At 46.5% G+C, this 13,467-nt stretch overlaps 1 protein-coding gene across 1 annotated transcript in view; it reads left to right on the top strand.

The window, feature by feature from the left end:
* Susd1 (sushi domain containing 1) overlaps positions 1–13,467 on the top strand; it is a 124,400-nt gene that overhangs the window by 73,541 nt on the left and 37,392 nt on the right. Inside the window, exon 11 of the mRNA XM_055611612.1 lies at positions 2,365–2,557. Within this exon, the coding sequence (XP_055467587.1) occupies positions 2,365–2,557 (193 nt within the window). The remainder of the gene's footprint in view (positions 1–2,364; positions 2,558–13,467) is intronic.

The following is a 13,467-nucleotide window of genomic DNA, read 5'->3' as shown; positions in this document are numbered from 1 at the left end:
CATAGGACTTTTTTTTTTTTTTTTTAAGAAGCTCATTGTGTGGCCACTGGCTTTCATTTAACTTCAGTTTTCTTCTATACCCAAACTCAAATCAAAAGCAAATTTAAGAAGGAACTTGGATTCACTTTGGTGTTACTTCATGCCTGAAAACTCTGGAAGAGTACAATAAAGTTAAAATTAATTATTCATTCCATAAACATTTATCAAAAGAATATCATAAATTATGACCTGGGGGTTTCAATCCTAACAAATAGGAATGCACAGATGAACAGGCAACAGTAACGTGATACAGTGAGTCTTTGATGAAAATGCAGTAAATAACAGAATGACACTGTGTGTGTGTGTGTGTGTGTGTGTGTGTGTGTGTGTGTGCTTGTGCTCAGGTGTAATTTCAAAATGTTTCTGTTTTATTTTAGTGTGTATGTTTGGTCTGCATGTATGCACGTGCACCATATATGTACCTTATGCCCACGGAGGCCAGGAGTGGAGTATTGGCTCCCCTAGAACTGGAGTTACAGGTAGTTGTGAGCCGCCATATGCATGCTGGGAATCAAGCCTAGGTCCTCGGCCAGAGCCAGTGCTCTTAACTGCTGAGCCATCTCTTCACTTCTCCCTGACAAGGTGTAATTTTTAAAGAAGCAAAAACTACATTGTATCATAGAAAGGAGTGGGAATTGTCTAAGCAAGGGTGAAAAAGGGGGTTGTGGGTACAATAACAAAGTAGCTAACGTAGAAGGCAAAGAAGAGCAGGTAGGAAGAGGGGACATGGAAATCGAAATAGTGGCTGGACGGTGAGAAGCCTCGTTTTCTCTGCTTTGAGTCTAAATGCTCATGAGGAGCTACCGGAGGGTTTTAAGCAGGCGAGTATTTAAGTTTTCACTTTAGAAAGGGCCCTGAGAAAGGAACACATTCAAGGACCCAAATAGTTTATGCTATGATTAAGAAGGCTTATCACAGTAGTGCTGAAAGGACTTTTATTATAGCTAGTCAAATACTTGATTAAGAAAACAAATGATTTTTGGGGCTGAGAGGGGGTGGCTCAGTTAGTAACGTACTTGCCGCCCCAAGCATGAGGAGCTAAGTTAGGATCCCATCACCACCGAAGGGCCAGAGACCGTGGCATGTGCAGTCAGCAGGCCAGCCCGGCGAGCCGAACGTGTGTGCTCAGGGTTCAGTGAGAAGATACGCAGGCTCTGGCATTCACGCAGGTGCACACGCCACACCCCCTACACTAAAATGACTGAAGAATACATAAAATGGGAAAAGAAACTGGACTTTCAGTATGTCAAAGATCCAGTTATGTAATACACGAACTATAGTTAAACCCACTGGGGAAAAGTGAGCCTTCAAAAGCTGCCTGCAGAAGATGATCTACACGTTGTTCATGTCACATGAGCACATTATCCTTTGTTAGAGGGTCGTCAGGAAGCCTGGGCATGGTGGGGTCTTGCGTTCAGCCCTGCTGGTGACGCTGGCTAGACCTGAGCTTGGCTGTGGCTGGCTGGAGTGGGGTGGAGGACTTTCACAGCACTGAGCACAAGGCCATGTCTTGATGGATTTTCTCTAAGTGCCTACACTATCCGAGAGAATTGGAGGACTTGGATGAGATAGGAATCTTATGAGCCAGTTATCCATGTCTTGGATGGCCTGTGAGGATGGCTCGGGGATTGAAAGTAATGAGGAGGGATGGGGAGAGGTAGAGCCAATGAGATGAGCTTCCATTGAACCATTCAACTCACAGTGTCACCAGATAGAATGTGCTGGTTGATAATGTTTGGTCCTATGATTCTGGCATCTTCACAAAAGTGTTTCCTCATGACTCACTACTGCTTGAGTGGCATGATTCAGACGGCAGTAGGTGTGACCCCCCCATGACCGGCAGCTTTTACCGGCTCTGATGGGAGGGAAGGAGCAAGGGAAACGACACTGCACGGCTGCTTTAAAGGCGTAGCCTGGGGTAGTTCTCATAATGCTTAAGTGCCTGCATAGTGCAGCTTGTCTATGCATTCCTCATGATGAAAAGATTGAAAGGATTTCCTCAGTACCTTCAGTCCAGTCTTCACTTGAGTGGGCACCAAGGGATTGCTTTGGAATAGCCTGCCACCTTGTTTATCTGAGATGTGCGTGTTCCTGCCAGTCACTGATTATGCAGTTTAATCTTAGTCTTACACTGCCTGACAGGGAAACTGGGTAGGATAGGTGCAGTAGCCTTGTGAAGGTTGCCCTCAGCAACTCAGTGGTATCTTAAGGATAATTCTAAGATTAACAGAAGGAAGTTTCTTGTCGAACCTCCAGTCAGTTTATAGTCTAGAAAGCTGCAAGCCAACAGGGAGCTAATCCAACTATCTCTCCATCTTGTGACAGGTGAGAGTTCTGGGCCAGAGGTGGTATCTGGAGAACTTTTATCACGCTGCCGTCTTTAACTTCACAACAGGAGACCAAGCTCCAGAAGTGTGTTTAGACCTGTACCCAGCCACTGATTACATGATAAACGTCACCCTTCTGCAGCCCACAGAGCCACACTCTTCGCAAATGACCGTAACAACCGCAGCAACAGGTAGGCACGGATGCCTTTCTGTTTTGTACCCCAGGACAAGTTTGAATCGAGAGTTGAACAGTACAATGTGAGAGCATAAAGGACAGGGTCAAGAGCCCTGTGTCCCAGTTCTAACAAAGCACCAGCTTTGTCTAGTGTTCGGATTCTACCGTTCGGTCCTTTCGTATAATATTTTGACTTCTAGAGGGTCTGGGCAGAGCTACTGCTTTATGCGTGGGATTCCAGGAAGCTTTAGAGTGAGGACTCTGGAAGGTCCTTAGTCTCTCCTTTGAAATTCGAAATGTCTCTACTTTTGAAAATATCCATAGAGATGACTAGAAACATCTTCCAGGAAACAGAAATATCATCCCCACTGCATCGTGCACTGGCAGAATCAAGTGGGTTCATGCTGGGCCATGCAGGGACATGATCTCATTTACAGAATGGGTCCATTTCTAACACGGGGTGAACTAGAGTGTGTAGGAGTTATGGGATGCATTAGGTCCCTTCCTCTCCTAGCTGGAGGCTGGGTCTGTTTCAGGCCTCTGGGATTAGAAAATTTCCATTTGGTTGAGACCAGGATCAAAAAAAGGGGAGAGGGCAGCTTTAAGCCCCAGATTGTCTGCTGACAAGCCTACGAGACAGGAGGTTTAGAACCTGTGCCGGCTCCAGACTACAGGAAAGGAGGACAGAAACTTCCCGAAGATTAAAAAACAAAATCAGGACACTGTTTAGTCCCTTTTCTGCAGAATGGTATATTAAAAACTGCTTTCTGTCCAATGTTTTATTCTCTTATTTCCAGCATTCTGACTCAGAATAGCGGTGTAATGACACTCCTGCTCCTCGGAAACTCTTCCTTTGTGGGCTTTACTGGAAGCACATAGAAGCCGGAGATGTTAAATACACAGCTCCCGGCTAGTGCAGAGGGACATGGGGTTGATACCGTCCTCCTCCTCCTCCCTCCCTCCTGCCTTCCTTTCCTCTCTCTCCTTTCTTCTCCCCCTTAGAGAACCCTCCACCCCCACCCCCAGGACTGTGCACAAGCTAGGCCAGTATTCTCTGCTGAACTGCCGAGCCCCCTTCCACCATTTCCTTAGTTCTTTGGGTTTAACAGTCATGTTCCAGGGCATCCGGGGAAAGAGGCTTTCTTCCCCTATGAAGGGCCTGCCTTGCCGGGACCTCTGTCTCTGGTTCACTTTGCTCATGGGGGGAGGGAGCAGTTTGGCTTTGGCACTTAGGAGACTGTAACACTCAAGATATACACTGTCTGTGTCACATGTTGGCAGGTCTGGGGTTACCAGGAGAGTCCATAAAGCACAGGTTCATGAGCTTGGGCCTGAGTTCCAGGTCAGGAGGCACAGGCATGTGCACAGAGTCCGATTTCTAGCAAGCTCTGCCCTCCTGATTCTGCAGTCCACATCTGGGGTAGTATTGTTTCAGCCACGTGCAACTGAGCTACTTCTGGCCAATTATAAGGTCCATGCATGCAGAGACATGAAAAGGGAGAGAGGGAGGGAGAGAGAGGAGGAGGGAAGGATCACTAGAACAATTTTATATGTTCATGTCCAAGAAGCTAGTATGCCAAAACTTGGCCTGCTTGGTATATTTTTTTCGGCTAATTAAATACCCACTTTCTCTATTTCTGCGCTCCCGATTTAGAGACCCTACACTGTGTGCCTTGCTTAGGCAGCTCTGGCCTTTGTATTAGATTCTCCTTCCCTCCTTCTCTCTCTCCCTCCCTCACTCCCTTTCCGTTTCTCTGCATACATGGACCTTGTAATTGGCCAGAAGTAGCTAAGCTGCATGTGGCTAAAACAATACTACCCCATTTGGTGTATTCACATTTTGTAGCTAGAAACTGAGTTTTAATTTTTCTTTCCACATGGGGTTACACAGGATCAATAGACAAAGTATCATCGTTACTGTTCTGGGCAATTCTCAGACTGACCCTCAACACAGATACTGTTATTGTAGAGAAGGTTTAGATGTAGTGGGCCTATCCAGCCGGTCTTGGGCAGAGCAGCAGGGGACTGCAGTGAGCAGATAACCTATCACCCACTTCTTGGAGGCTGGGTGCATCAGGTATCAACCGCTGCAGGGATCGGCATTCTGCATCTTGTTTGCTCAATAACCTGTAAGCCAGGAACTCTATGCAATAGGAAATGTGACTCAAGGAATGGCATCTTCCTGTCCACCAGGCCGGGTAGTCACCGTTCCTTGAGGCTGAATGAGTGGGGAATTGTCCTTTCCTTTGTGGAACGAGTGTGGCAAGGAAGAGGCCACCCTTAGCACACTTGAGCGAGGGAACTGACCCCTGTGCTGTTGGACATCAGGGGCTTGAACACAAACATCCATGATCGTCCCAAGAGCCTGCGTTAGGAAAGCAGCTCACACTGCTTTCAGGTTTCGTATAGGTTCCTATAGTTCATTGAGTTCAACATTGGAATTCTGTGATCTGCTTAGCAGATAGGTCAGAAAGGGAGGTATGCCGTTGTCTGTAAGGTTTTAACACTGCAGGATTTTCACAAGTGCATTTTCCCCTTAACATGAGGTGGGAATTTCTGATTCCAGGGTGTCCTGTGACTAGGACAGTGGGTGAGCAGCTTTTCACGGGGAGTTTGTAAGGCAGTTTTTTGTTGTCCGTACACATGGATTGTGTCTGGAAAGACACGTTAGAAATGCCTGCTCTCTGTAGTTCTGGCTCTGGCTAGTGAGTTAAGTCACTCAGGTATGACTGCAGCGATATGGCTGCTTTCAGCTTCAGATCTGGTGCATGTAGGAGTCGTCGGACGTGAGGCTGATCTTGTTCCTAAGTTCCCACGCCACTGTTCTGTTAGCGGAGTAACACAGGCCTCTGAGTGGTCACTGCTGCTTACCTCTCTGCGTGGAAGCTTGGACCGCAGAGCTGAGCCAGGAGGATTGTGGGAATCTGCCCGAAGAGTACAGTGGACCCCACTTCTCTGTGTAATGTCGCGGCTCACCGATAGCGTGAGCTTTTTCATGGAAACCAGATACCGACTTTATCTGAAGAGACATTTCTAATAATATAACAACAACAACAAAAACCTCTCAACTTTGAACCTTTTAACTCTGCATTTTCTCCAACTTATGCTTCTTGAAAACTATCTGGATGGATCTAGGTAATAGAAATGACCACACTGTTTGTAGAGCAGTTATAAAAATTGTGGTTTTAATTCAGAATAGTAGGTTTCTTTTGGCCATTCTTTTTGGTGATATTCGGATGGTAGCAATAACTTTCCTTGGGGACCTCAGGCCACATCACGTTATGTGTGAGAATGTGTGTGTCCTGTCATTCTTCTCAGCGGGGTTGTGCAGGTACGTGTGTGTCAATTTTTAGCACAAGTTTGATAAAAACTTAGAAGCATTAGTACAGGTAGAAGCTGACATTCTTTCCAGAGAATGAAACTATAGAAATGTGTATATAACCTTCTCATCTCATTGAAAAGTGATTCCTTTAATCACTTTTAATCAGTGATTCCACTGATCCTCGTTGGGTATTTTCTTGCATGGGAACCCCTGAGGATTTCTCCTTTATTCTTAAAATGTAATCATTGTATTTGGATACGTTTTGAGATTGTTCTGACCCAGCTATTTTAGGTACTTAGAATTGAATTTCCTTTCAATATTTATATTCAAGTATCTTTTTTTTATTTTTGTAAGATTATCTTGAATTATACTTTTTTTCTTTTTTTGAGACAGGGTTCCTCTGTGTAATAGTCTTGACTCTCTTAGAACTCACTTTGTAGACCAGCTGGCCTTGAACTCACAGAGATTCATCTGCCTCTGCCTCCCGAGGGCTGTGATTAAAGGCGTACACTACCACCTGAATTATACTTTTAAATATTAATTCTGTCTCATGCCCCCAAGCCCTTTGGAGACCCTAGTTATACATATGTTGGACCTTTTGCCCATATTTCATTTCAGCCATTTTAGTTGTGACCTTTTGTGCTTTTTTAGGGAAAAAAAATCTCATTTTAGGCCAGGCCTTTAATCCAGCTATTGGAGGCAGAGGCAGGCAAATGTCTGTGAGTCTGAGGACAGCCTGGTCCTGTCTTGAAAAGAATAAAATCTCATTTTACTTGTAAAATTTCTCTACTGTCTTTTATTAAATTTTATTCAAATCTAGTCTTTCATAGATTATTTCCAATGTCCTTTTCTTTCATTTATTTCCTGAATTCAGGCGTTTCTGTTTCGTTCCCTTCCTACTTTATGTCTCTCTCTCTCTCTCTCGCTTTCTCTCTTTCTTTCTGAGAGGGTTTCTCTGTAAGTTTGGCTACCCTAGAACTGGCTCTGTAGACCAGGCTGACCTCGAACTCGCAGCCGTCTGCCTGCCTCTGCCTCCCGAGTGCTGGGACTTGAGGTGTGCACCACCACTGGCCAGCCCATTTCTGTTCTTAGTTTCCGTTTTCTAAGTGTAGATGTTGTCCGCATGTCCTCCAACGATTCTGTATTGTGTTAATTTTTTCTCCTCTGTGGGTTGTGGAAGGTGTTGGTTTGTAGAGCCTTGCCTTGAGCAGAGGAGACTGCGCCGGTCTAGTCCTGGCCCGCAGCGGAGGCTAATGAGATTACCGGGTTAAGCGCGCCCTCTTCCGTCGAGGGGTGAAGCGCAGCGTTTTCTTTGGAGGAGCCGGAATCGTCTGTTTGGTTTATGGTTCTTCCGCGCCGTGGGATCTCGCTCTTACCTTCACTCCCGGGCTCGAGCACGCACGTCCACCTTCTCTGCCAGGAGCAGTGATCCTCAAGCGCTCCCCAGCGTCCTCCGGAGCCAGTGCGCTGGTGAGGCTGGTCCCCGCTCCGTGTTTTCACCCTGGAAGCGGAATTTCTCCCTCCGCTCCCTCACAGCTGCCTGCACAAAACACTCCAGGCAGCTCCGAGAGCGAGGCTGGGGCCTGGTGCTTATTTTTTTCTGTTTAACGGTGCTTTTAAGTGTGTTGTGCTCTCTCTGCTTTCCAGTGAGAAGGGCAGACGTGGGTGTGTTTGCGGTGTGCTCGTCTCTGTGTGCGTGGGAGTGGGCTCGGTTGCGGGTGGATGTGTGCAGACCAGAGGTGGGTGTGACTGGCTGTCTCTGATTATCAGCCTCCACCTTGTCTTTTGAGCGGGGTTCCCCACCGGAACTGGCGCTCACCCTTGCTCCCGCCCTCGGTCCCCACCTCGCGGCCCGGAGTTCCAGAGGGAAACGACTGTTCTTGGCTTTCACGCGGGCTGTGGGGGTGTGAGCGCACGTCCTCTGGTTCCGTCCCGCTGAGCCGTGCCCCCAGCCCCGACCGTTGCTTTCATGTTATTGCTTTTGCTCCCCCTTCTGCCCTGAAGAATATTTTGGAGAACACGTGGGGAGATCCAGAGTCAAGGCACCACGTTCCCTGTGATGCGTTCTTCAGCGCCAGCCTTCCATCTCTGTCATACTGGTTCAAGATTTCAACCTCGAAACCCTTTTTCTTTTCTGTAGTTCATATGTTTCCTCCTTTGCTTAAGTTTTCTTCTCTCTGGAGTCCCATGACTGCTTTCAGATGGTTTGGCGTGGTTCCCCTGGAGCCAGAGTGTCTAAATTCAACCCTCAGATCTGCCAAATACGATGTATTTGAAGAAGTGGCTTAACCTGCGGGTGCCTTGGTCCCCTTCGCTGTGGCTGTGGGGGTGCGCACGCAGGGGTTAATCCGCGTGGAAAGCCAGTCTGTATGCGGCGCGCTGTAGCTGTAAAATGTTAAGCATTACTTAATTTGATCTAGTGGTATTTTTTAAATGCTCCTTTGTATTTTTGTTAAACTCGTGTAGTGAATGACCCCTCTCCTAAGCCTCAAGCGTGTTAAGAGCGTGTAATTATTTCTGTTGCTGTTGCCATGGTAAAACGCGCCGACAAAAGCAACGTAAAGAAGGGTTTATTCTGGTGCCACTGAACGGGTGAAAGGGTACCCCCCACCACGGTCACATTCCCCCATCAGCGGCGGAGAGTGAGGAGTCTCTCCATTTCATGAGGGGCTGGCTCCACCTGTGGAGCGGGCCTGCAGTTAAGATGGATCTTCCCATAACCATTAACCCCATCAAGACCAGCCCTCTCAGGCGTGCTCAGTAGCCAGAAATCCCTCAGGCCAGCCTCTAGGCCAGCCCCTGTGAGGCTGACAATGAGCTCTAACCGTCACTAGGCAGAAACCAAATCTTAGAGCACTTGTGTCCCATTGGGTTAATGTCAGTTTCTGGGATTTCTCCTTATTGCTGGTGGCTTAATAAGTGACCAAGACAGCTGTGCCTGTTACTCTCCTCTCACAAACATGAAAAAGAAGCCCACCCCGCCCCCAGGCTCCCCAGATCTCCCAGTCTACAAGGACCATCGGGCAAATATCAACAACCCATTGATAAACGGCAGCTCCCGTGTTTGTGGGGTACTTCTGAGCAGAGAGGAAGGAATGCCCGATTTTACCCAGAGTAAGAAAGAAGCGAGGTTACAGAGAGACTGATGAACTAAAAGCCAGATTTTTGTTTCCTGTGAGACATTCTTGCTGGTCTGGTTTTTCAGCTTCATTAGTCTAGATTAGATTGACCAAGTGGGTGGGGAAAGAGAGAATGGAGGGATAGCCAGGGACGGGACGTCTGTAGGAGCAATGAGCACAACAGGCACAGCATCTCTAGCAGCCCGGATGAAGGGGCATCTGGCTCTCCTATTTTAGTTGTTATTTTTTTGGCCTTGCAATAGTCTTAGACCTACTTTCTTACCAGTTCATACACTTTCCTACTCTCATCTCATCTCTTTGAGAGGACAGAAGCCCATGCTGTGACTGTGCTCATTTATTAACTTGCATATTATTAAAGGATATTGAATTTCCCCCTTCAAAAAACAGTCATTATACTATGTCTTACTGATTTTCATTTTCACACTTTGACATTTATGCACTCTAGAGTTGCTTTACAGTCAGGTGTCTGTCTGCTGTGAACTTGTCTTGGCCCATTTTTACCTCGACTTGGTCCTAACTTACAGCGCCGCCAGCTGCTTGTAGTGCCATTGAAAGTATTTAGTTACAGACGTTAGTGACATTTGTGTCTTGTGTCTCGAGTTTCATTGCTATTTTAGACATTTTTCAAAATGGTTTGACACAGAGACAAATGTAGAGAACCATAGAAATGACAGCAAGGTGTGCCAGCAAGTGTCAACATCAGAAGGGCTGTCAGTGGCTCAGAGGAGAAGCCGGAAAACGTGGAGTGCACTTTAAAGAACCAAAAGGCGTGTTCCATCATAGAGTGATTGCATGCTACACAGAAGATCCTGGGTTCTATACACACACACACACACACACACACACACACACACACACATAGAGGGAAGAAGGGAGGAAGGGTCCCGCCCTAAAACTCTACATAGATAATGATCCCGCAAGGGCTGGGGAGATGGCAGTGGCACGGTGGGTAAATTGTTTCCCCTGTGTGCTGGTTAGTTTTATGTTATTAGAGACGAAGGAGCCTCAATAACAGCTGGGGCTATAGGCAAGCCTGTAGGCGTTTTCTTAATTAGTGATTGATTGGGGAGGGTCCAGCCTGTGGCGGGTGGGGCCACTCCTGGGCAGGTGGTCCTGGGTTCTATAGGAAGGCAGGCTGAGCAAGCCATGGGGAGCAAGCCAGTAAGCAGCACCCTCCATGGCCTCTGCATCAGCTCCTGCCTCCGGGTTCCTGCCCTTTTGAGCTCCTGTACTCACTTTCTCAATGATGAACAGTGATCTGAAAGTGTAGGACAAATAAACCCTTTCCTCCGTATATTAGTCGGGTTTTCCAGAGTAGAAAAACTTATAGAATGCCTCCCCATATATATAAGGGGGATTTATAGAATCACTTAAAGGCTATGGTTCAACTAATCTAACAATGGTGAGCTATGAATGGAAAGTTCAAAAATCCAGTCAGTGCTCAGTTTTTAAGGCTAGAAGCAATCAAAGACCCGTGTCTCTCTGCCTCAAGATATAGAAATGGCTCTGCCCACGTTCAAACAAGCAGAGAAAAAATTTCTCACAGGTGTGTCCTCCATGTCTGGATTGTAGTTCATCCAGATGTAGTCAAGTTAACAACCCAAAATAGCCATCCTCACTTCCTCGACTTTCTTTTTGGTCATGGTTTTTCACCACAGGAATAGAAACCCTAACTGGGACACTGTGTGTACTAGCTGCTTTTCTGTTGAGGTGATAAAACACCATGGCCAAGGCAGTCTGTGGAAGAGAGTTTATCTGAGCCCACGGAGCCAGAGTGATGGGTCCGGCATGGTGGGGAGACACAGCAGGAGGCTGCAGGCCTGGCAGTTGGAGCAGGGAGCTAAGAGCTTCATATCAAAAGAGATATCTTGCAGGGGCCATCACAGAGAAAGTAAAGAGATAGTGCTGTATTTTTTGTTTAAGTTTTATTCCATTTGTAATTATGTATATTTGTGTGTGGCTATGTGCATGCGCATGCAGTTCCCCCAGAGGCCAGAAGAGGGCTGGATTCCCCTGTGGCTTGAGTTAAAGGCTTTTGTGTGCTGGCCCACACAGGTGCTGTATTTCTAGGCCCTTATAATTTAATGGTGTGTGGTCATGCCCTATGTCAGTCGACACCTCACCCCCGTTTCGCTTTTTCTCATTAATCTTCCCAAAGAAATTTAGCCGTGATTGTTTTCTGTTTATTGAGGGTGCTAAGCTGGTTTCTGTTGGTTCTAGTCTGTCCTGTGGTTCCTTCAGTCTTTCCATTCATGACATTTTGATGTGCGTTATTTTCTTTTATATCCTTTAACAACAGTTTAAAAACTTAGTTTCTTTCTCCTCCTGCAGTGCCTCCTTTGCTGCCCCTCCCACCTTTCCCCTCATTTTTTTTTTCTTCTTTGTCTTTTCCAGGCAGGGTTTGTTTCTCTGTGTGCCTCTGGCTGTCCTGGAACTCACTTTGTAGAGCAGGCTGGCCTCGAACTCAGAGTGCTGGGACTAAGGACATGTGCCCCCACACCTGGCTGACATTTTTAATATTTCTGTTAGATTTATCTTGGGTTACTTGGAGTTGGTTGTGATGCTAGTAGAGCCTTTTCGGTTTTGTATGTGGTTACGTGGATTACTTGCCTGGTGCTGGTTTGATAGATCACAGGAAAGCTGGCGGCAGCGCAAGCTAACTGTCGTGTAGATGCGGAGGTCAGACATTGACATTCATTTTGTTGGGCTGCAGCCAGGGTGTGAGTAGGCGCATGTACCTTTAAGAGATCAAAGGAGACTCCATTTCCCGGCTCTCGGTGTCAGTCAGAGCTGGGTACCTGTCACAGCTTCTGTAGCTTGTGCCCTGCCTTCCATCAGTTTACTCCCAGCAGGGAGTCGCTCACAGGGTCTCACTACACAGTCCTCTCTGGCCTCATCTCTTCTTCACCTTTCCCCTTCTTCTCCCTCTTTCTTTCTTTCTTTCTTTCTTTCTTTCTTTCTTTCTTTCTTTCTTTCTTTCTTTCTTTCTTTCTTTCTTTCTTTCTTTCTTTCTTTCTTTCTTTGTGGTGTATATGTGTCGCACGTGTGTGCCCATGCCTGTGGAGGCCACAGTTCAACGTCAGGTCACTCTCCACCTCAGTTTTTGAGGCGGAGTCTCTCCCTGAACCGGGAGCTCACTGAGTCAGCTGGACCCTCCCATCTCCTCCCCACACCTACCCAGTTTTTCATGTGTGGACTCTCAAATTTTCACCGCAAGTGCCTTACTGACTGAGCCGTCCTCTGTCCACCTCCCACTCTCAGCTTCACCTCACCTTTCTTTAACTCTAATCCCGCTTTAGCCGGTTTATAAAGATCCTTGTTATTCCACTGAGCCTGCGCAGATAATCCGGGCTAATCTCTCAGTCACAGTCATCGCTGCCGAGGCCCTGCTGCTCTGCAGACCTAAGGATCATCAGTCCCAGGGTCTGGGATCTGGGATCTGAGGGCGCCCATTCAGACAAGCACACCTGTCCTGGTACACAGAAAGAAAAGGACTTGCTTTTCTGCTTCATCCATCTGGATGCACTTGGCCAAGCTCCTATTATTTTGTCCTGTTTTTCTATTGTCTTCAGGCAGTTTGGTATTTGGTTCATTCTCTGAGAATCACTGGCAGTTACAACCCTTTCCAGCTTTCATTTTGGTATTTGTCTGTTGTCTAGAATGTCTTGACTAACAGCAAATAATAGCCTTGAGACCAGACCTTCTTGTATTGTTGTTAACGCCACAATAAGCTGCTTAATTGTTTTACCTCGGACCGTGGCAAATGCTAATAAACGTGATTAAGCTAAAGGGCTTCTGAGAAGTCGAGTCTTTTCGAACCAGGATCTTAAGTCAAGAACAAATTTACATGTAGGAGCTATTATGAATATGAAAGTAACCATGTGGCCTCTTTTCTCTTACTAATAGCTTTTCCAATAATGATCACGTATTGTGGGAATAATTTTTTTTTAGTCATGCTGCTTTGTTTTGTGAACTACTACTCACTTTTGTTTGCTGATATATGCATAAAATTTTACTCAAAAATTAAAAAAAAAAAGTGAGTGTGCTGGCATAAAGGAAGAGGCAAGTGGATCGCTAAGAGTTTGAGTCTAGCCTGGTCTACCTAGTGAGACCCTATCTCAAAAATCAAAATAAATAAATTAAGTTAAAATGTTATATGTACGAGTGTTTTGCCTGCGTGTGTGTGTGTGTGTACTGTGTGTGGCTGCTGTACACGGTGGTCAGAAGAGGGTACTGGGTTCCTTGGGACAGAAGTTACAGCTGTTGTAAGCCACTGTGTGGGTGCTGGGAGTGGAACCCAGGTCCTCTGCAGGAGCAGCAAGCGCTCTTAACTGCTGAGCCATCTCCGATTTGCTGTTTTGTCTTCTGTGTGCACGTTAGCAAGTGAATTTGGCAGAGACTGTTCAGTGTTTGCTTTGCTGTCCCCTGTACAGCTTAGGCACTGAGAGAATTGGGAAAATTCTA

The sequence above is a fragment of the Psammomys obesus genome, unplaced genomic scaffold (genome assembly GCF_907164565.1).
Source record: "Psammomys obesus unplaced genomic scaffold, mPsaObe1.curated_primary_1811, whole genome shotgun sequence".
Classification (NCBI taxonomy): Eukaryota; Metazoa; Chordata; class Mammalia; order Rodentia; family Muridae; genus Psammomys; species Psammomys obesus.
The sequence above is the reverse complement of the archived record's forward strand: the minus strand, read 5'-3'. Positions and strand labels throughout refer to the sequence as shown.